General features: G+C 41.7%; 1 protein-coding gene across 1 annotated transcript in view; it reads right to left on the reverse strand.

The window, feature by feature from the left end:
* PDE11A (phosphodiesterase 11A) overlaps positions 1-18,042 on the reverse strand; it is a 398,336-nt gene extending 380,294 nt beyond the window's left edge. The window contains exon 1 of the mRNA XM_019654011.1: positions 16,785-18,042. Coding sequence (XP_019509556.1) covers positions 16,785-17,696 — 912 coding nt within the window. The 5' untranslated portion in view covers positions 17,697-18,042. The remainder of the gene's footprint in view (positions 1-16,784) is intronic.
* Between the last annotated feature and the right edge of the window lie 3,958 nt (positions 18,043-22,000).

Here is a 22,000-nt window from a genome sequence, read left to right on the forward strand (position 1 = left end):
AAAAAAAAAAAAGGAGGGACCAAATCAGAAGCTGTTCTTGTTTCTTCATTTAAGAAATGGATGGTGAAGGAGAGAGGGTAGAGATGCCTCAGCTCCCATCTATGCTAACAGCCTCTTCTCCAGAGATTATTTTCTCATCTGCCTGCTTGATCAATCCCTGAAAAACTCACTGCAGCTGGCTCCTCTCCTCCTGCCTTCTCTGTATGATAATCTTTGGGCTATGATAAAAAGGAAATACTATGGCTGTCCTGGGCTTTCAAAGACAATGCTCAAAGAAGAGGAAGTGAGAAAGGAAGCTGACTCCAGTCCCACATAGCTTAAGATAGAAAAAAAGCCAGCCCTAACCACTACATAGCCCACACCCTATCACTTATTGGTCCTTGGAAGCAAAAGGATGAAGAGGCTAAGTGGAAAATTGGATACTCCATAAAATTGGCCATTAGAGACAGGGGATTATAACTTCCCTTTTCCAAAGAACCTTATGCAGAAAAAAATAAAAATCTAGACTTGTTTCCTTAGCCACCATGGGATAATCTTTCCCACAATATCCCAAGCCTACAGTTCTTAATTCCATTAGAGTCATTATTAAAACTTTAAATATATAACCACACACGTTAAGTTGCCAAATACTGATAAAAACTATTAACTCATTAAAAAGCACAGCCACTTAAATGAAAAAGGAGAACCATCAAATTTCATTAAGTTAAAAAAAGTAAAGGTTAGAGCCGGCCGAGTGGCGCGATGGTTAAGAACTGGCTTGGGACACCATAGGGCCCCAGTTCGGATCCCACATTTGAGGGCCAGCGACACTGCCCTCTACAGCTCAGATGCTGAACAACAGCTCGACCTGGAGCTGGGCTGCCATGAGTCTCCGGCGACAGCGTAGGCTGCAGTCCCTGCTGCAGTGGGTTGCCATGGGCTATTGTGTGTAGCCAGCAGCCAGCATGAGCGGCCCTCAAGCCACCATGAGCGGCCATCCAGCAGCCAGCGACTGATCTGCCTTGCCCAGGAAGAGCGCAATGATGGTGCCAGCTTGGGCCAGTGAAGCAACGTCCTCCACAACTAGACTGAAGAACAAAATGACAGCAACTTATCTGTTCCCCTTCCCCCCAATTCCCAGCGTTGTTCCCATCCCCTCAATTCCCCAATAAAAATCTTAAAAAAAAAAAAAAGTAAAGGTTAAAACATTCTGGATTTTCGGTCAAGATGGTGGAGAAGGTAAACACTGTGCTTGTCTCCTCTCACAACCACATCAAAATTACAACTAAAATAAAGAACAACCATCATTGAAAATCACCTAAAGCTAGCTGAACAGAAGTCCTACAGCTAAGGATATACAGAAGAAGCCATGTCGAGATTCGTAGGAGGAGTGGAGATGTGGAATAGGCTGGTAACACACCCTCGTGTGGCTGTTTAAAATTGGAAGGGATATCTCAGCTGCTGAGGTCCCCCTGGAGGAGTGAGGCTCTCCAGACCAGGGTTGCAGTGCCAGAAAGATAAGTTCCCATAATTTTTACTGTGAAAATCAGCAGAGATTGTGGCTGAGTGAGATGGAAGGCTGCTAGAAGCCCAGGTGTTCCTCTCAAAGGGCCCATGCACAGACTTACCTGCTGATGAACTCACTTGCTCTGAGCTTCAGCACTGGCATAGCAACTTGAAAAGTGCCAGGAACATACTGAGAGGAACTGAATTGTCTGGCTGCAGGGTGAGGGCTGAAGGGGCAGCTTTCTCCCAGATTGAAGTGCTGGCAGAAGGCACTGTTCCTGTGTTGAGCCCTCCCCCCTCAGCATGCAGATGCTGGTGGGCTCGATATCTGAGTCTCCATCAATCTGACTGACACCATTTTCCCCACCCTAGTAAATATCTGAGACCCCAACCCACCCAACTTGCAGGGCCACCCAAGCCACTTCAAACAAACAGCCTATCTTGGTTCATGCTTCAGGCTTTCCTAAAATCTCTCAAAGGTTCACAAAACCCAAACAAGCAGCATCTGACCTCAGTGTTCCCCATACTTCTTGCTAAGGAGCCCCAACCCTGGTACTAGCAGCAGCCAGCCTCAGTTCACAGCATAACATCTCCAAGGCACCTCCAAGCCCAGAGCAGGTAGAAGACATTTGCAGATTGCTTTCTGGCTCATTCCAGGTGGCCCTGAGCTGGGCATAGGCTGCAGCTAAACCTGGCCTTACAGTAAGGCCCCTCCTAAGAGGCCCTGGTGCTGGCAAGCCCAGTGGCTGTCTTCCAACAAGCCAGAGCACCACCTACCTGCCTCACCAGGCAACATTCAAAGGGAAGACTGGGCATGCACCACAGCCCTGCTAAAGCAAATCCTGCTCTATAGGGTCAGCACCTGCACATCAGCTTCTCCACTGTAGGCACAGCCAGTCCTTACAACCAATCAGCTTGAGGGTCAATCCCTCCCACCGACATACAAACAGCAACCAAGGCTCAACTACAACATAAGGGCACACACAAGCCACACAAGGGACACACCTGGAGCACCCAGTGACCAGGGTACTGCATCACTGAGCCCCACAGGACTTCTACTACATAAGACCACTCTATTAATACTGTGAGACATAGCAGCTAGATAATACATAGAAACAAACACAGGAGACAGCCAAAATGGGGAGACAAAGAAAAATGTCCCAAATGAAAGAACAGAACAACACTCCAGAAAAAGAACTAAACAAAATGGAGATAAGCAATCTACTAGACACAGAGTTCAAAATGTTGGTTATAAGGATGATCAATGATCTCAGTGAGAACTTCAACAAAGAGATAAGAAACATAAAAATGGAGAAATAAAACACAAAAAAAGAACCAGTTAGAAATGAAGAATACATAACTGAAATAAAGAATACATTAGAGGGAATCAGCAGTAGATTAGATTGGAGTCGGCAAACTTTTGAGATGGAAGAGCTGCCAGGGGCCAGCAAACTGTGGCTCATGAGCTGCAGGCTCTGAAGTAAAATTGAAAATGAAAATAAAACTATCATAGTTTAATTTATAAAAATTTTAGAGGCTATTATTCACATAATGGTGATTATGTAAAAATATATTTATGGCTCTCAAATAATTTTTAAATTGTTGTGAGGGACAGGATTGGCTCTTCTAGGGGTCAGCAAACTTTTGAGATGAAACATACCCAAAGAGCTGCATATGGCTCACAAGCCACAGTTTGCTGATCCCTGAATTAGATGAAGCAGAGGATCAAATCACTGTTTTAGGAGATGAGATAGCATAAAACACCCAATCAGAACAGCAAAAACAGGAAAAAATCCCCCCAAATGAGGATGCATTAAGGAGCCTCTGGTACATCAAGAATTCCAACATTCACATCATAGGGTACCAGAAGGAGAAGAGAGGAGCAAATAATTGAAAATGTATTTGAAGAAATATGAGATGTGATCAAATAATACAGTGAGTGTTTAAATTTAAAAAAATTATTACAGTAAAACAAGCTGGAGCACCACCCACCTGCCTTTAATATCTCTCAAAATACTCCCTCTCACTTTGAACACATTTATCCCATTGTTCTTGCCACTTTCTGAAGCAGTTCTGGAAATCCTCTTTTGTGAGTGTCTTTAGTTGTGCTGTCGTGACTGCTTTGATGTCCTGTGTCATTTTGACTTTGGGGAAGAGCCAGAAGTTGCATGGTACCGGATTCAGTGAATAAGGTGGATGAGAACACACCATAATGTTTTTATTTGATAGAAATTGCCATATACAAGAAGTGATGTGTGACACAGAGCATTGCCATGATGGAGGATGATTTATGGCACACTTTAAAACACACTTTCTCTCAGCCATAGCTCACACCTGACTGATTGCACCTGAAAAGTTGAAACTTGTCACACACTGTTAGTAAGGTTCATCGCACCGCTTCCCATATTGAAGATCCCTGCCTTTCCATTGGATAGCACTCGGCAGCAACATTCACCATATTTGTTGACCACAACAGAATGGTTCCATGTCACACATCACTTCTGGTACAGCAACTTCTGTCAAATAAAAACATTACAGTGTGTCCTCTTCCACCTTATTCACCATATCTTCCATCATGCAACTTCTGGCTCTTCCCCAAAGTCAAAATGACCACAAAAGGTAAACGTTTTGAATAGATTCACAACATTGAGGCTGCCACAACAGCGTAACTAAAGACACTCACAAAAGAAGACTTCCAGATTTACTTCAGAAAGTGGCAAGAATGTTGGGATAAGTGTGTTTGAAGCATGTGGGAGTATTTTGAGGGGGATTAATGGCGATGAGTCTTTTACTGTAAGAATTTTTTTTAATTCAAACATTCACCATATGTTTTGATCACACCTCGTAATGACAGAAAATTTCCCTAACCTGATGAAAGAAATAGACATGCAAGCCCAGGAAGCACAGAGTTCCAAACTAGATGAACCCAAAGAGGCACACATCATCATTAAAATGCCATAGGTTAAAGACAAAGAGAGAATCTTAAAAGCAGCAAGAGAAAAGCAGTTAGTTACCTTCAAGGGAGCTCCCAGAAGACTGTCAGCTGATTTCTCAGCAGAACTTTTGCAGGTAGAAGGGATTGGCACAAAATATTCAAAGTGATGAAAAGCAAGGACTTACAACCAAGATTACTCTACTCGGCAAAGCTATCATTTACAATCCAAGGACAGATAAAGCACTTCCCAGACAGGAAAAGCTAAGAGTTAAAACCAAAACAGTATTACTCATACAAGAAATATTAAAGGGACTTCCTTAAGTAAAAGAAAAAAAAAGATTAAAAATGTGAATGATAAAATGGCAATAACTACACATCTATCAACAATTACTTTCAATGTAAATGAATTAAATGTTCCAACTGAAAGACATAGGGTGGCTGAATGGAAAAGAAAATAAGACCCTTACACATACTGTCTACATGAGACTCACTTTAGATTGAAAGACACACACAGACTGAAAGTAAAGAGATGGGGAAAGATATTTCATGAAAACGGAACCAAACAAAACAAAGTTGGTGTAGCAATACTTATATCAGACAAAGTGAACTTTAAAACAAAGGCTGTAAAAAGAGACAAAGAAGGACTCAGTAATACCACTTCTGAGTATTTATCCAAAGAAACAAAAAACACTACTTTGATAGGACACGTGCATCCATATGTTCACTGCAGCATTATTAACAATAGCCAAGATATGGAGGCAACTTGGGTATCCATCAATGGATGAATGGATAAAGAAGAGGTGGTGCATATATACAATGGGCTATTACTCAGCAATAAAAAATAATAAAATCTTGCCATCTGCAAAAATCTGGATGGACCTAGAGAGCATAATGCTGAATGGAGTAATCCAGCGAAAGAAAAAATGCTGTATGATTTCACTTATATGTGGAATCTAAATAAGAAGATAAATGAGCAAACAAATCAGAAACAAACTCACAGATACAGAAAGCATTTTGAGGGTTTCCAGATGAGAGGGAGGTTGAGGGGAAGGGATTAAGAAGTATAAACTGGTAATTTCAAAATAGTAATGAATATGTAATGTATAGCATAAGAAATATAGTTAATAATACTGTAATAACTATGTATGGTGTCAGATGGGTACAAGATTTATTGGGGTGATCACCTCATAAGTTACATAAATATATAATTACTATGTTGTACACCTGAAACTAACATAATATTGTATATCAATTGTAATCAAAAAATTTTTTTAAATGTTGAAAAACAAAACATTCTGATAATCTGATAAAGTACTATAGGAAACATAAGTAGAAAAAGATAATGCATAGTATTAAAATTAACACCATGTCCAAACAGAAAAACATAAAGGAAGCTTATCTTTTTGGTGAAGTCAACACATTTTGAATAAAATTGTGTCATAGATTCCACCTAGCCTAGTACATTATTAGAGTCTGATTACAAGCACCAAGATTTAGTGTTCATTTACTCTTTAATGTCAGCTGCTAGAATCTATTTAGTGTACAAATACTGGATCCAAATATTACCATTTTTTAAAATCCTTAGCATTTTAAGAATAAAACCATAAATGATCAATCTGGATATTTCATATGGGAATTTATAGCACAAACCCAATGGATACTTTTGGGATTACAATTACATATTATACTAGAAAACAGAAATATTGATCAATTGTAAAAGAATTAGCATAACTTTTTTTACGCTTGTGAAATGCAGAATATGTATCATGGCCAGTAAACCTTGGCAGTCTAATGTTCATTTAAAGCATTTGATTACTTTTTAAAGTAATCATTACCTGTGTATAGGGGCATCATGTATGTATAGTACTGTGTTCAAATGAACCCGAGACTTGTTTTAATCAGGTATGATATGACACACAGACATGGAAATGATTGTCAGGAAGGAGGAGCACGGACCCCTAGAAACAGGAGGCATGGCATGCCATGTAGGGTCACCTGGGATAAACCAGGGTCAGTCAGGAGGCAGAAGGAGAGAGCAGACATGGCCCAGGGCCTTTACTGGGGTTCTCTTGGGAAGGAATAGGTGAGACAGGCTAGGTTCCCTGAGTCAGTTTAGGATTGTATACTTTGAATAATCTCAACAGGCTTTGAGCTATAGGGGTGATCCTCAGTGGCCTGGTACCTGGTCCTGGGGTGACTTAGGGCAGGGGAAAATTGTAGCTTGGTATGTGAGAGTTTGATAAAGCAGATAGTTGGAGATGTGGGCTTTGGATTTGTTGAGTTTGTATATCAAGGGTGCACTTGCAGGCGGAGTCATACAAGTATGCTATCTCCACTTATTAGCTAGCCCTGAGAGGGACAGTCTCTCCAGGGACAAGACCCCAAATGCCAGAATGTAAAAAATACAGAAAATGTTGTCAATACAGATACTACCACATTTTAAATCAAAGTTCTCCTTTTCTGGGCAAGGTCCTTCGCAGGTCAAGGTCCTATGAATAAAGCCTGCTGGACTATGCATTTTAAAGTGTGAATAAAGCCTTAAATTTCTTACTTTATCCTTCTGAATAGGCTTTCCCATTATCTTATTAGAATCTAATGATTAGAGTTAATGAGTATGTCCTTACATGATACCATATGGGGCAGAGATAGCTGGACATATTATCCCAATGTTGAAAAAACTATGGCAGAACTGGAAATAGAATTGAAGATCTCGGTGTCCCAGTCTAGGGCATGTTCTAGTCCACTTTGATGTCCTTTACACTTTAGCAAAGTGAATGGTAATCTAAAAATTCAATTCTCAAACAAATGTGCTTCATCAGGCAGTGCAGGGAAAAGGTTTCATAACTAGACCAAAGCCATCTCTTCCCTGTACATGTGTTTGGCCCAGGTTACCCCCTATGGAGTTCCTTCTGGGGAATAGAGTATCGGGAATAAACAGAATTACTTGAAGAGAATAAGACAGCCAAATACCATTATGGCATTTCTGAGCTTGTTTTCAACAGATTTCAATCATGCTCTATATACAGATGAAACTTACCGTATTTGCCGGCGTATAAGACGATTTTTTGGCCCTGAAAAATATGCCTCCAAGTGGGGGGTCGTCTTATACGCCAGGTACACTTCAGATAGACTGCCCATATAACAAACTCTGTATTTTGAGTGGAAATGTTAGGGGGTCGTCTTATACGCCCAGTCGTCTTATACGCCGGCAAATACAGTAGTGTTCACATCAGAGAAGGATATTCCTACTTGACTTGGTTTCTACACAGACTCGCATTCCTGGCGAGTAAACTAACATCCCTGGTGACTCTGCATAGTCCCCATTTGGCTGTCCAGACGCACTGCCACCTTTCCCTGCCCTGTTCTGTGCCTAGAATCTGATTCCTATGGATCCTGCACCAGGGCTCCCTTTGTCCTCTTGGCCTCAACCAAGGCCGAGTTCTACCAATGAGTGGCATTGGCAGGAAACAGAGAGTGTAGGGAGGGTAGTGTTTCCCTCTCTCCCAGGTCATGGTTTGCCAGTGGCTGAGTTCCTCTCCCCCAGCAAATAGCTCTGGCTCTCCCACAGCTATAGCTCTCTCAGGGTTCCGGTAGTTGCACTCTTCTCTTCAGATCTAGGTGTGGCAGTTAACTTCTACATAACAAGACTAGCTGTACTATTTATCCTTAAATACCTTATTATTTCATCTGGGAGGTAGGATGAGGAGGAAGTGCAGCAACCCCCCAATTTATTGGTGATCACTATAAGGAACAGAAGAGAAAGAGATTGCTCTCACATGGACAGGCCTCATGGACATCTAATAACTACATCTTGGAAAGAGTAGGATGAAAATGCAAACATCTCAGAAGTTTGAATTTGTATGAGATCTTTTCAGAATATGTGAAATGTATGATACATAATCAATAAACTTGAAAGAGCAATGTTCCTGAAAAATAAATAATTATAAAGTTGGCCAATGTAATAATAGGGCTTCATAAACCCTATTATAAATACTTATAAGGTTGGTCAGTATAATTTCCCATATCTGAAAGGGTTTTCAAAGAAAAAAAATCTTTGCATCTGTAAGAGCTAATGCTGGATGGGTGTTTACCCTCAATAAATTGGATTATATGAATGGGGTAGTCATAGAAAACTAGAAAATGCAGTTAGCCAGACCAGTCATGTGCCAGCCTACGCTTCTGCCCTGAAGAAGTTGGCAGTGGGCTGTTCCCTGTTGTTATTATTTGGTCAGTGGCAGTCTGCTTTCTCTACAATGTGGTCTCCACATGGAAAGAAGTAAAAGAAAAGTGAAAAATAAAAGCAAAGGAGGGGGCAGGGAGATAGAAGTCCAGCAATCAACATGAAGATTTGATCAATGCAGAAAAGCAATTCCAATAATTCACCAGTTATCTAGGCTCCATAGCCCTATTTTTTTTTTTAAGTCTACAAAAAAGGTCCAACAAGTTAAAAGATGTGTTCAAGGGATGAATTTCCTGATTTAGCTGTCTATATTGCCTGACTATGTGGAACTTTCTGCTTAGAGGGGTTGAACTGACCACATAAAGGAGGTATTAGTGGTAATCACTAAGTTGAATAGAAAACCTTGCATTAAGCCCTATACAATCCACTGCAGCAAATGAGAAATGAAGAGTCATGATATTGATCTTGAGTTCACAGTCAAGAGGTCTTTTAAATATTTACAATACTATGAACATAGAAAGGAGTACATTAAAGCATTATAGAAGTTCAAAGGAGGGAGAGATCATGTCCAGTTTGGGTGGGATGGGGCAGGGATTCCCAAGAGTTTCATGAAGATGGGCTTTGAGGGGTGAGACAATTTAAAGTGGCAGAGAAAGGAAGGCGAAGGGGCAGACAGAAGTGTGCATGCGATAGTTAAGGGTTAGTAGAGGCCACAAGTGGTGTGGCTGAGCATGAAATTTGTTATCCAAAGGCCTGTACAAATCCCAGCTCCCCGCTTACCAGCTGAGTGACTTTGAGCAAATTACTTAACCTTTCCAAGCCTCAGTTTCTCCTTCTGTGAAATGGGGGTGTTAATTAGCTACCTCAGGGACTGTTGAGAGGATAAAAAGAAGCAGTGCTTGCTAATGAGCTAATGCCTGGCTCATAGTTCACTGCTTCATAATTGGAGTTAATGTTAATCAACAGTGGAGCTTCAGTTTCCTTTCTATCATTATGTTTAAGTTTTTGTTTTATTTATTTTTTATTAAAGTTTATTAGGGTAACAATTACTAGTAAATTTACATACATTTCAGGTGTGCAATTCTGTAATACATCATCTGTATATTACATTATGTGTTCACCACCCAGAGTCAGTTCTCTTTCCATCACCATATATTTTATCCCCTTTACCCTCATCTTCCATCCCTCTCCCCTCTTACCCTCTGGTAACCACTAAACTATTGTCTGTGTCTATGAGTTTTAGTTTCTTCATTTCTTTTTCTTGTTCTTTTGTTGTTTACACTTCTATATACCACATATCAGTGAAATCATATGGTTCTCTACTTTTTCTGTCTGACTTATATATGTACTCCGATTTGCAGCTTTATTTATGGTGGCCAGGACATGGAAACAACCAAAGTGTCCTTTGATAGATGACTGGATGAAGAAAATGTGGTATATATACACAATGGCATACTATTCTGCCATAAGAAAAGATGAAATAGTGCCATTTGCGACAACATGGATGAATCTTGAGATTATTATGCTAAGCAAAATGTTTCAGTTTTTTAAAAATTGACATCCTAAAGAGTTATCTCAAAGGTTCCTCATTTTTTCATTCAGGTAAAAAAGATCTCTTGTATTAATTTTGCAACAGCCTAATGCTATATTTTATGGTAGGAAACAGAATTTATCATTAATGTGTGAAACCACTCTCCCACCATTGAAACCAACCAATCAATAAGAAACCCTTAGAATTATAGAAGGTACACTTTCTTATGCCAGGAAACCTTCTTTACTATTTTAATCCTGAAAAATAAATAAATTTAACCTGAATGACTATAAATGACCAGGAACCAAAGTTTCCCCTTAAATATTAGAAATCCAGCTCACTGTTTCATGACTATAGTGCTTCTTTTATGATTCAAATTCCACTTTCCAAAAGAATGTGGTCATATTGCAAAACACCACCCTTAAAATAAGTGACTAAAGTAGCAAGTCATAGACCTCAAGGATCTTGTTGACTTTCCTATTAAACAACTCAAAGCTATTTCAGAGGAGAGCTTCATATGACCCTTTGACACTACATTAAACATGAAACACTAACTTACAAATTAAGCCAGCCTTGTAAATAAACAGGTGATCCAAACCTCAGGAACCAAAATAAGTTGGGCAGATTAGTAAACATTTAGCTTATAGTTTGGGAAAAAAATTAAGTTAACCTTAAATTACCTCTCCATGATTCTGTAGGAACTGTACATTTCTGTAATCTATCCTCATGTACAAAGCAGCAAATGCAATTTTTCACTGTTTATCATGATCATGTGTCTGTCAGGAAGAAAGGCTGAAATAGCAAATGTTTCCTGCTTCGAGCACAAAACCAATTCTGGTTCTGGGCTAAGGGAACATGTTTGTGGGCTTGGGGGAATTTTTAAAACACTATGTGCAAAGCTGAAATAAGATTTCATGAAACTCCTCTATAATACTAGTGTTGGAGTAGGATCAACTGCTGCCTTTTAAGCAAATCTCGGCAACTCGACCACAGGACTGTAAACCCATGTCTGTCAGCACTGGCTCATCAGGGAATGAAACAGTTTTGTCACTGATTTTCTAAATACATGAAATTAATCCCCTCTAATGCCAAACACTTTTAGCATAGTTATTTCAATGGAGATTTTTCTAAAAGAAAAAGAAAAGTAAAAGTCAGTAAAATGAGTTATCAAATATTATTATTTAACATATATCAGTATAGTACATGCATTGTTAAAGACAACTTTGTGTGTCATTTTTTTGTTTTGTTTTCCATCTCTCCTCAAGGAAATCAGCTCTCCCTTCTTATTTCATGAGAAGGCAGAGGAAGATTTTAATGAGCAAAGATGGAGTAAGAGCAGGCTTGGGAGAAAGGATGAAAAACACAGAAACACAAAGGCACTATCCAGGCACTAAAAATGGCATGTAATTTAATTAGGATGGAGGTGAGGTCATGCAAAAGCTGTAGACACTAGGCTGAAATAAAATCGAACTTCTCCACCTAAGCCTCAGCGTGACTCAGAATCAGGCCCAGCTCCTTGGCATGTGACCAGTACAGTTGCATAGGTGCCCCCTGCTTGAAATTTAATGCTCTCCTATGTGAAATTCTTGATAATTTTATCTTTGAATTGTGCTTTGAAGTGCAGTGAGACAATGGTGTATAGCCTCAGCTCACACTCAGTCTCCCCTCCCACTGCCTGCCCAGGAATGGTTCGTGGCCACTAATTCTTGATACCTGGCATCCTGGGCCCTGCCCACACTACCCCCTGGTCAACCCTGCCCTGAGACTAGGAGCCACAACCAGGCCACACTGCATGGGGGAGAGGCCCACATCCCATATCTGCCATTGCCCTCCGCTCTTGGTTGAGGTGTGTGTGGTGGGGAAGGGGGTCAGGTGTGTGTCCGTGCCACCAAGGGGAGGAGCGAGGCTGTAGTCATTCCACCCGGAGCTGGTAGCACTAATGGCAAATTCAGCAGGCAACTCAGCGGGAGCCTCTCACTGACCCCCAATCCAGGTACTGAGAATTTCTCTGCATGAAGGTTGAAATCACCTGGGCATCGCACATCTGCTGTGGGTTGGGGCAGCAGACCCTCAGGAAGGGAAGATTGACTTCTCTACCTCCAACCAGGCTCCTGCTTTATCACTTTGCACTGAGCTCCACAAATTACGTAGCTGACTCTACTTAAAACCTTTAGTTACCCAGCTTCTCTTCCTGTTTTTGATGACAGCATTGCCCTTCTCCATATCAGCCCGGTTTAGAATCTCTGAGTCATTACTGACTTTATTCTCTCCTAGCCCAAATTCACACCTGCAGGACATCTCCCATATGTCCCCTGCTGTCCATTCCCGCTGTTCCTGCTTTAGTTCAGTTGTTCATCGTGGCTCCACCAGACCATCATTACAGACTCCTAATTATTTTCACAGCTTTGAAACTCTCTTGTTCAGCCTATTCAGCCACTGCCACCAGATTACCCAAAACATCACACCGATCATGCTAGAATGTTTTCAAGGACTCCCTGTGGCCTACTATTAGTGAAGCTCAAATTCTTTAGTCACGTATTCAAGGTCCCTTCTTCTTTTGCCCTCACCTTATTTTTGAATATTCATTGTATAGCATATGCAATACTTCGGCCAAATTAAACCACTCACTGTCTCCTATACGTGTTTTGGGCTTACTCGTCATTGTCTCTGCTGAAGCCATTTTGCTGTACCTGGATCACTTACCCTCACGCCACAGTCATCTCCAACAGTAAAATCTAACCCTTGACCCAGATTGAATGGCACCTCCTCCATGGAGTCTTCCATCATAAGCTCAGTCACAATGTGACTCCATTGTCCTCTAAGAACAATGCCATTTAGTTTGCATCTTTAAGTATGGCTTGGCATTAATTGTTTGTGAATAGTACATGCCTCTTGACTGTAAGCACTTGGAAGGCAAGTAGCATGGCCTGTCACCTTTGTACACCCACAGGCCCCAACCTGAGCCTTAGGTATAATGGGCATTCAGTGTATGTCTGTTGGAACTAATGAATAAATGAATCTGTTGTGTAAATAGATCAGGTTTTCTGAAAGCCTGGCACACCTGTAACCCCTCTGCATCATCTCTGTCCCTCCCTTCAGTTCACCTAACAAAACATCCTGGCTGCTTTTCAAACCCAAAGCCCATCAAACACCTGTGTCATTATTATCAACACTAACAAAAATATCATCTCACACTTTTTTTAATGTTTAAAATGCTATGTTCTATATGCTTTAAATAATCTCAAAGAGAACACCTGTTACTTGAGTGCTCTTATTTTCAACCTCTTGAGGGCATTTTTTTCATTACTGTATTAAAATGGGCTGTTTAATAACTTATAACTGTCAGGGGAAAAGGTAAAGTGCAGTCACTGGGATCCATACTGGGTACCTGAAATGAAACTTTTTTTCCACTTGTAGTTCTGTATTTGTCTCCAAGTTTCAAGTCTGTTTTTTAGGACTAATTGAGGAAAGTAATGAAAAATAATGAGATAAGCTGAGGAGTATTTTTGCTGTCAAAACTTTTCTTCAACTTTAATATTTCATTAACTAGTCTATCCTTGACTCCAGAATGCCATGCTTATTATCATAATCTCATAAGTGTCTTCAATGCCTTTCTCTCACACATATTATGAGCCTCCAAGAGGATCATCAATCCAATTATCAAGTGATTAAAATGTGAAACTCCATGTGTAATTTTATCTTTTGAAGAAAAGGAAGGTACACTGGTTGAACCTGAACAAGAAATACCTTAAAAATATAGTAGTTAATAAAGAATCAGGGAGGATGGTTATATTTTTTACATAGAAACTTTGAGATGTTTACAATATATGATCAGAATTATAATAACATCATGATAAAAGAACATGCATTTGGAAAGTCATCAGTTTTCATTAAGAGAAATCTATAACAGCAGAAAATGGATGGGGAAAATACTAGAACTTGGGAAGGATGCAACATTAATACAACTCTATAAAAAGTTTACATTGCATGAGTTACTATATTGCATGAATTATTAAGAGGAACTTTTGATAGGATAGGCTATGGTCAAGTGTTATCACATTTAGAGAAATCTTAAGCAGAGTAGAAGGGTAAATATTTCTCTATTCTGTGAATGTAAAGCTGGTTTAAAAATATTTAATTTAAGGGTAGAGAAAGATCAGGCTGGTCAAAACATGCTAAGTTCACACCTCAGCCCCAGATAAGGAGAAAAACAATTGAAAATGAGATAAGCAGAAAGAAAAAGAATACTAGCAAACTAGATATCATCATACAAAAGGGTCGGGCAATTAAGCTTGAGAACTTAATTGTCCGACCTTCATAGTCATCATAAACTGCTACCATTTGCTGAGTAATTGCAGTGTGCCAGGTATACTGTTTTAGAGAATTTAATGCAGTATCTCATTTTATTTTTAAAACAACAAATTTTTTTTGCCATCTAGGTGTTGTTATTCCCATTTTGCAAGTGAGGAAATTGAGATCAAGAAATTCTCCCAAGGGCACACTAGTGGTGACCATGATGTACCATAGTAAAGAAAAAAGGAGTTCCCCAAAGGGGAGCATAAATACAATGAAGAAAAACACACTCGGTTAAAAAGATACAGTAGAAGCTAATGGGGAAAGAGCACTTAGAAACTTTCTAAGCCAATTAAAATGAAGACAAGGCGTGAACTAAGGTCTTAAACTGTCAACCCATGTGACACCCTTTCCCCTCCCTGACTTTCTCAGCCCTCCCAACAACTCAGTCTTTACAGCCATCATTACTACCCTGCGGGGGAAGAAAAACAAAATCTCCTTTCCCAATATCAGCTTTCAAACATTAAAAGGCAGCTTTGCTTTACCCTCTGTCTACAGAGAAAGAATAGGGCCCAGAAGAAACATCAGCAGCTGAAAATCTGATTTTTCTATGCCTGGGATAACACCTCTAAGCTACAGTCAGCAGGAAACAAGTTAACTGCTGAGGAAGCCGGGAATTATGCTCTTGAAGAAAAGACAGTATATAAACAGTATCAAATAAAAGTTAGGAACTGAAGGAGGGGAGTAAGAAATAAAAGCTATATAAATGGCAGAAAATCAATTGGTGAAGAAAAAGAAAAGGCAAGAATGAGAAAAGACTATAAGCCCAGGCTATCACAAATATCATAAACTAGGGAGGGATTATTGTTTAGCCCAAACACACACAAAGGATGTGGAAATACTGGGAAAGAAAAGAGTTTGTTCAACGTTTTACAGAATCTTCAACATATCAATTATTAAATGCTTTTATTTCTTCCAGTGCCTTTCTGGGATTGTAGAGAAATAGACACTTGTTAAAGATCATTCATTGATCATCTGACCTAAACCTATCAGTCTTCAAGAAGGATATCATGAATAATGCACCTAATCAATAACAAAAGGTTAACCGAAATGGTATTTTGACAGGCATCCCTTAACATTAAAGTGTTATATTGACAGACACCTCACAAAAACTTGAAACTTGGTTTCAGTACAAGCTAGTCAATTTTCTATGTAAAATTGTCAACTTAGAGATGAAATAGAGAAAATTTTACCTTTATTATGCTTCCCACCACTTTTGCTATTCTGATCAACAGCAACCAAACCCTAGAAAAACGTGTAGCTCTATTAGACAACTGGAAGAAGTGCTCATCTAATACTTTCATAACCAAGGATAAGAAACTTTCAATTCTTATGAACCCTGCAGAAGTCTCATAGAAAGTAGCATCCAGTTTCACCATGTTCAGGGAATAGATATAAAGAAATTAGGACTGGCTTTCAGATTCAGGATCTAACATCAAGTTCAAATCACTGTGAAAATGAAAGGCTTAGAAATGCCAGATGACAGCATGTTGTTGGGTTTCCTTTTCCACTTGAAACTAAAATGTTTATCCTGCTCATTGCCTTCGGAGTTGCTAAAAATTTATCAATTTTTTATTTGTTCCACAAATGAGAAAAACTCCTGCTCATTCTGGTCAAAAGCTGACTGCAGATAATGCTGTATTCCAGCCTGAAGATAAATAACCCCTCTATTTGTCCAACCTCTTTAAACTGAACAACAAAAAACAGTTAAAATAGATGGTAAAAAGGGTCAAACAGATACAAATGGGTCAGAGGCCCATTCTTCCCCTGACTTGCCTCTCTGCCTCTTTTTCCCCACCTTGGAACTCCTGCAACTGTAAGCTAGAGAAGGGGACAGGAAAATCGGCACTTGGTTCCCTTTCCAACCTTGAATGAGAACACACTACATTGCTGTCCCCCAAAAGACATCAGAGACATCAACATGCCCATTTCCTTCAGACTAACACTGGAATCTGGAGTAGAAATCTTTCTCTAGCACCTCACGAATGCATTCTCAAACCATACACTGGTATTCTTAAAGGCAAAGTATCTTGACAGAGAAACAGGTGGTATTATTTGGATGCAAAATGTAGCCCATGCGCTGTATGAATTTTCCACAAGCCACTGTGTGTTAGGAAAAGACCATGACATCAAAGATGGTGTAGAAACATTCTAACTAGTCTAAATTCAGAAGGAATTTCAAAAGCAAGATTTATATTGTAAAGAGTCTAAATTAATGTGCTCCTGGATGCCAAAGGGTAAGTGATGGCTTGGCTCCCAGGCCAACGGGGCTCTGGAAGGGGTACCATGCGAAGTCCTACCTGGTAGGCATCAGGAATGTTGACTGTCTCTCCATGCTCCCCGACATAGCCAATGATGCCTTTGCCCCAGGGGACCTGCACCTCGTTTGAGTTCTCTGTGCCGCTGCATGGCAGCAGTGGGGTTCCTGCATGCACGTCAAAGAATTTGGAGACCAAACTCTTCTTGCCGGCAGCTGCCCCTTCCACCAGGAAGAGAGAGCAGCGGTCAGCATCCACCATGAGGCAGACAAAGATGAGGATCTTGTAGCTCAGGCTGGTAAGGTCAAGATCATTGGAGATATCCTTGACCAGTTCCAGGAAGAACTGACGCTCATTATGCTTTTTGAGGTGGCACTTGTAGTCCATAGCTGTAGGGGGATATTGAGGCAAATTCACCCTGGATTCCAGCAGGGCACTGAGAATATGGGCTGTGGTGGGGGGCAGAGAGCTGGCCTTCCGGAGAAGCGCCCTCCGCCGCACACTGCTCAGGGGCTCCTGGGCTCGGGAGGTCACTTGTTCATCATAGGTCCTGTTCACGTGGATGGCTTTGGAGCGGGCAAAACTCTTCCTTAGCTCCTTCTGAGAAGCTTTTCGCTGCAGGCTCCCATCACCCCGGGTACCGCTGGCCCAGCTGGGACTCAGAGGAACCCCACCACAGTCCCCCGCACCTGGAGTGGGCTGGTTGTTGGCAGAGCCATTTGGTCCAGTGCCACCGCCAACGCTTCTGCTGCCTCTGCCACCGCCGTGGGCCACGCTGCTGATGCCAGCCAGCGCCGGCCTTGAGTCTAAAGCCCCCTGGCTCTGACTGTGCCTCTGCAGCCACTTCTCCACCAGCTCCTGCTTCCCCTTCCTCATCAAGTAATCTTCAAACAACTCTGGATGCCTGTCCAGGAAAGTTTCCACCTCCTCAAAGTCCAGGCGGGAAGCTGTCATGGTCCCAGAAACAGCTTTCCCTTCCTCTCCACACTTGACCCAAATGTTTACCTGGCCCAGCCCTCTAGCTGGTCTTGCACATGTCTACCCCAACCAGGATTCCCAGCTCTGTCGAGAGTCTGCGGAGCAGCGGATTGCTGAGGGGCTGGGAGGTGCCCCTTCCTTCCGGCTCAGAGAGTGGCTGGCTCGAACCCCACCCCCTTGTCCTGCCACTCCTGCTCTGCACAGGTGCCGTGGCCACAGCTCCTGCTCTGGAAGCCCGGAGCTATCGCTGCTCTTGTTCTAGCTGCAGCTGCCGCTGATGCCGCCGCCGCCGCCGCCGCCGTAACCGGAGGAGTGGACCACTGTGAAAGGGAGGTAGGGCAGGACACGCCCCTCAGTGAGGCACCGAGCCGGGAGGGAGGAGAGAGGGGGGAGAGGGAGATGTGAGCCCCAGACCAGCCAAAGTCCACCGCCCAGGATGCCAGGCGGTTCCTGGAAGAGCCTCTAGACGCCTGAATCGGGGACTGGGAGCACGGCCGGTTTCTGATTGTAACACGATTTGAGGGGGAGACGCACCTTGGTCCTTCCCCCTAATTCTATCCTGACCTCCCCAGCCCTTCCTATTCCCGGGCACGTAATCCTCCAGCGTTTCAAGGAGGCCCCGCGGGAGCCTACTGGGATCCCCAAGTACAAGGGTAGTGTTGGGGTTTTGCGGGAATCAAGACCCAGAAGCTGACTCCAAGGAAATGAGGATGCTCCGAGACAGGCAGGGTTATTTTTCTGGGATGTGGCTGTGGAATGCTGGTTCCTAGGATTCCTGGGACTGCCAGGTAACACTGCCCAGCTCCTTGTGGGTGTTCAGTAAATATTAATGGAATTGGGTTTACCCGAAATTAGTAAATGAACTTGAACCAAATTCATGGATCTGGGGTTGGGGAGGGGAGCGGGTTAGTACAAGTAAAACACAGTAACTTGGGTTAGGGACCCTCCCTAACAGGGGCATATAGCAAAGTGGACTTGAGGGTCTCAGGGGCTTCTTTCCAAGCCAGTCCTGCATACTGGGTGATTTCTCTTCTTTTCATAAACGGCTTGCCATCTCCTTTCTCCACCAGGTCTGTTTAGGACACCAGTGCTTCCTTTACTCTCAGTGTCCTAGGGCTTGTGGGTAAGATTCCTCCTCTGTGGGAAGCTTTTCTTTCTCCTGCCCTAGGGATGCTCTAGGTCCAGCTAGTCTCAGCTAGTTAGGCTGAGAATAACATCCGGTTTCCCTTGGGCCTTTTCCAAACCTGGTTAAACGTAAGTGATTTGCCAATTAAGAAGAGCAGGCTGATAACACCTTCTTGAAGCCCAAGGGTCTCCTCTTATGTGAAAAACAAAAGCAGTTGGAGAACCATCCAGTTCCCTGGCTCAGCAGGACCATCTACAATACAAGTGCTCTTACAGGATGCTTGTGAAGTGGTTAATGGAAAAGAGGGGCAGAGCAGGGTAGCGACTTTTACAACGTGGGGGGCACACAGAAGTGACTTGCATAGTAAGTAAAGCTTACTCCCAGATGTCCTCAGGCAAGGTATATGGAACACTAGCTATGTGTTGATCACTTTAAATTAACATATGAATGTAATCCTCACAACAGGCTTATGAGGTGGGGACTCTTATTTTCCCATTTGAAAGATGTGGAAACTGAGAAATTGAGTGACTTACCCAAGGTGCACAGTCGGTCTGTGCCAGAGCTAGGATATGGATACATTCAGTTTGGCCTCAGAGTGAGGCACACTCTTAGCCACATAACTGGATTGTCCTCCACCTGTGTCAGCTAAGTCCTATATGTGCCAGGGTTTGGGCCAGTCACAGAGATGCAGGGACTAGGACAGAAGGCTCTCTAAGCATTCCTCTGACAGCATCAGGAGGAGCTGAGAGGAGGAGAGACACCTGTTCAAAATGATCAAGGGCATGGCCTTGGCACTGGGAATGCAACTGTGAAAAAAGACCCTGCTTTCACGGAGCCTACCTTATGGTGGGGAGACAGCCAATATACAAATAAGAAAATAAATATATAAAATAAGAAAGCATCAGTGATAAATGCTATGAAGGAAAACAAAACTTGGCAAAGGACTAAATAAAGGGATGAGGTCCTTCCTGAGGAGGGGACACCTGAGCAGAGATCTGGTGGAAATGAGGGAATGCAATAGGTTGATACTTGTATCTGGGGAAAACAGTGAGAGAGTGTACCAGGTAGAGGGAGCAAGTGCCAAAGTTGTGAGATAAAATGTGTTTGGACTATTGAAGAGCTAGCATGAAGACCAGCTAGAAGACAGTGAACCAAGCATAGAATACTGGTAGTTTGGCACCAATTGTATTGTTTTTGTTATTATCATTATTATTATCCTAAAGGGTGTGGAAACCTCCCTGCATGTGGCCACATCTCTAGTAACTCGAGTGATCCAACAGTCAAGATGGTCAGAGTGGTGTGCTAGAACTGGCTTGTAGGAGCTCAAAAGAGCCTATTTTAGCATATCTTTCCAGCTCCACGTCCAGTGACATGGCTGCAGTCAGCTGTGATGTATTTACACCATCGAAATCAACAAATGCTATGAGTGGAATCTAAACAAAACAAAATAAACAAAAACACAACAAAACAAACTCATAGATATAGAGACGAGACTGATGTTTACCTGAGGGGAAGGGAGTGGCAAAATGGGTGAAGGGAGTCAATTGTATGGTAAAGGATAGTAACTAGACTTTTGGTGGCGATCATTTTGTAGTTTATACAAATGCTGAATTACAATGTTGTACACCTTAAACTTATATAATGTCATCCACCAATTTTACCTAAAAATATAAAATAAAAAACCCCACAAATGCTATGAATCAGGATTTTGTGTGCCAGATTGCTAGTTATATTAAACATTTACCAGCATTCAGTGGAAACAATTCAATTGTCCACCAAATAATGAATAAATAAATAAATGTGGCATATGCATATAATAGAATATTATTTAGCCATGACAAAAAAGAATGAAGTACTAATGCATGCTACAACTTGGATGAAACTTGAAACCAGTGAGCAAAGTGAAAGAAGCCAGACACAATGAACCACATTTTATATGATTTCATTTATATAAAATATCCAGAATAAGCAAATCAATAGACACAGAAAGTAGATTAGTGGTTGTCAAGAGATGGAGGAAAGGGGAGATGGAAAGAGAGAGGGGTGACCACTAATGAGTAATGAGTAATGGTTTCTTTTGGGGGTAATGAAAATGTTCTAAACTTGACTGTGGTGATGACTGCACAATTCTGTGACTATATGAGAACCATTGACTTGTACACTTTAAATGGGTGAATTTTGTGGTATATTAATTATATCTCAATAAAACTATTATAAAACAACAACAAAAACCATTTACCAGCACACAAGTGGTCAGAATATAGTAGCAGTGTTGTACATGGAGGCACAAGAAAAGCACAAAGCATCCTCAATGAGGGGAGCGAAGTAGATCAGCCCTGTCCTGCCTGGAAACAGAAGGTTTAATAAATAGACATTTCTTTAAATCCATCCTCCATGTATTCATTATACAAGCAGTTGTTTAGCATATATTGTGTTTCACACTCTGGGGACAAAAGAAGACAGACGAAACATCTGCCTTTGATTGGAGACTTCACCGTCTATAGCACCAAGAGCAGTGGTAGTAGAAAAGAATAAGGGGAAAGGTAGGAAAATGAATTAAGCGTTTCTGGTTTGGTTTTGAACCAGCTATAGCTTTGTTCCCTCCTTGGTTCATGAGGTCACTGAAGAAGTCGATGGTGGGGAAGAAAATGAGGTGACAGAGAGCACTCATAAAATAGTCCAGGGGTTGAGACAGAGGGCTGCATAATAACATGTGTGGTGATATGGCCCCAATCACCATGTCCTCTTTATTCTCAGTATGTAGAATGGTATCTGTATTAGTCATGGTCTTAACAGGAAACAGAGTACACTCAAAGTTAATTCCAAGAGGGTAAATTTACAAAGAGATTAATTATAAAGGTGGAGTACAGATAAACCACAGGGATAGTGAAGGAACTTGGGACTTGCAGCAGCAGAGAAGCCACCACCCATAGACCTGATGGCAGGGGGCAGAAATAGGTTCCCAGGGCCCTGGAGAGGCTTGTGAAGTGACAACTGCCTTGAAAGGACCAGTGATGGCCAGTCAAAGGACATTGACAACTCAAGCTTACCTCAAAGGAGAGGGGTCAGGAATACATACCTCCATTCCAGCCTCCTCCTTCCCTCCTATCCTGACCAGACCCAACCAGGAGCTAGAGAGCACTGGAGCTTGTTG

The sequence above is a fragment of the Hipposideros armiger genome, unplaced genomic scaffold (genome assembly GCF_001890085.2).
Source record: "Hipposideros armiger isolate ML-2016 unplaced genomic scaffold, ASM189008v1 scaffold_212, whole genome shotgun sequence".
Taxonomy (NCBI): Eukaryota; Metazoa; Chordata; class Mammalia; order Chiroptera; family Hipposideridae; genus Hipposideros; species Hipposideros armiger.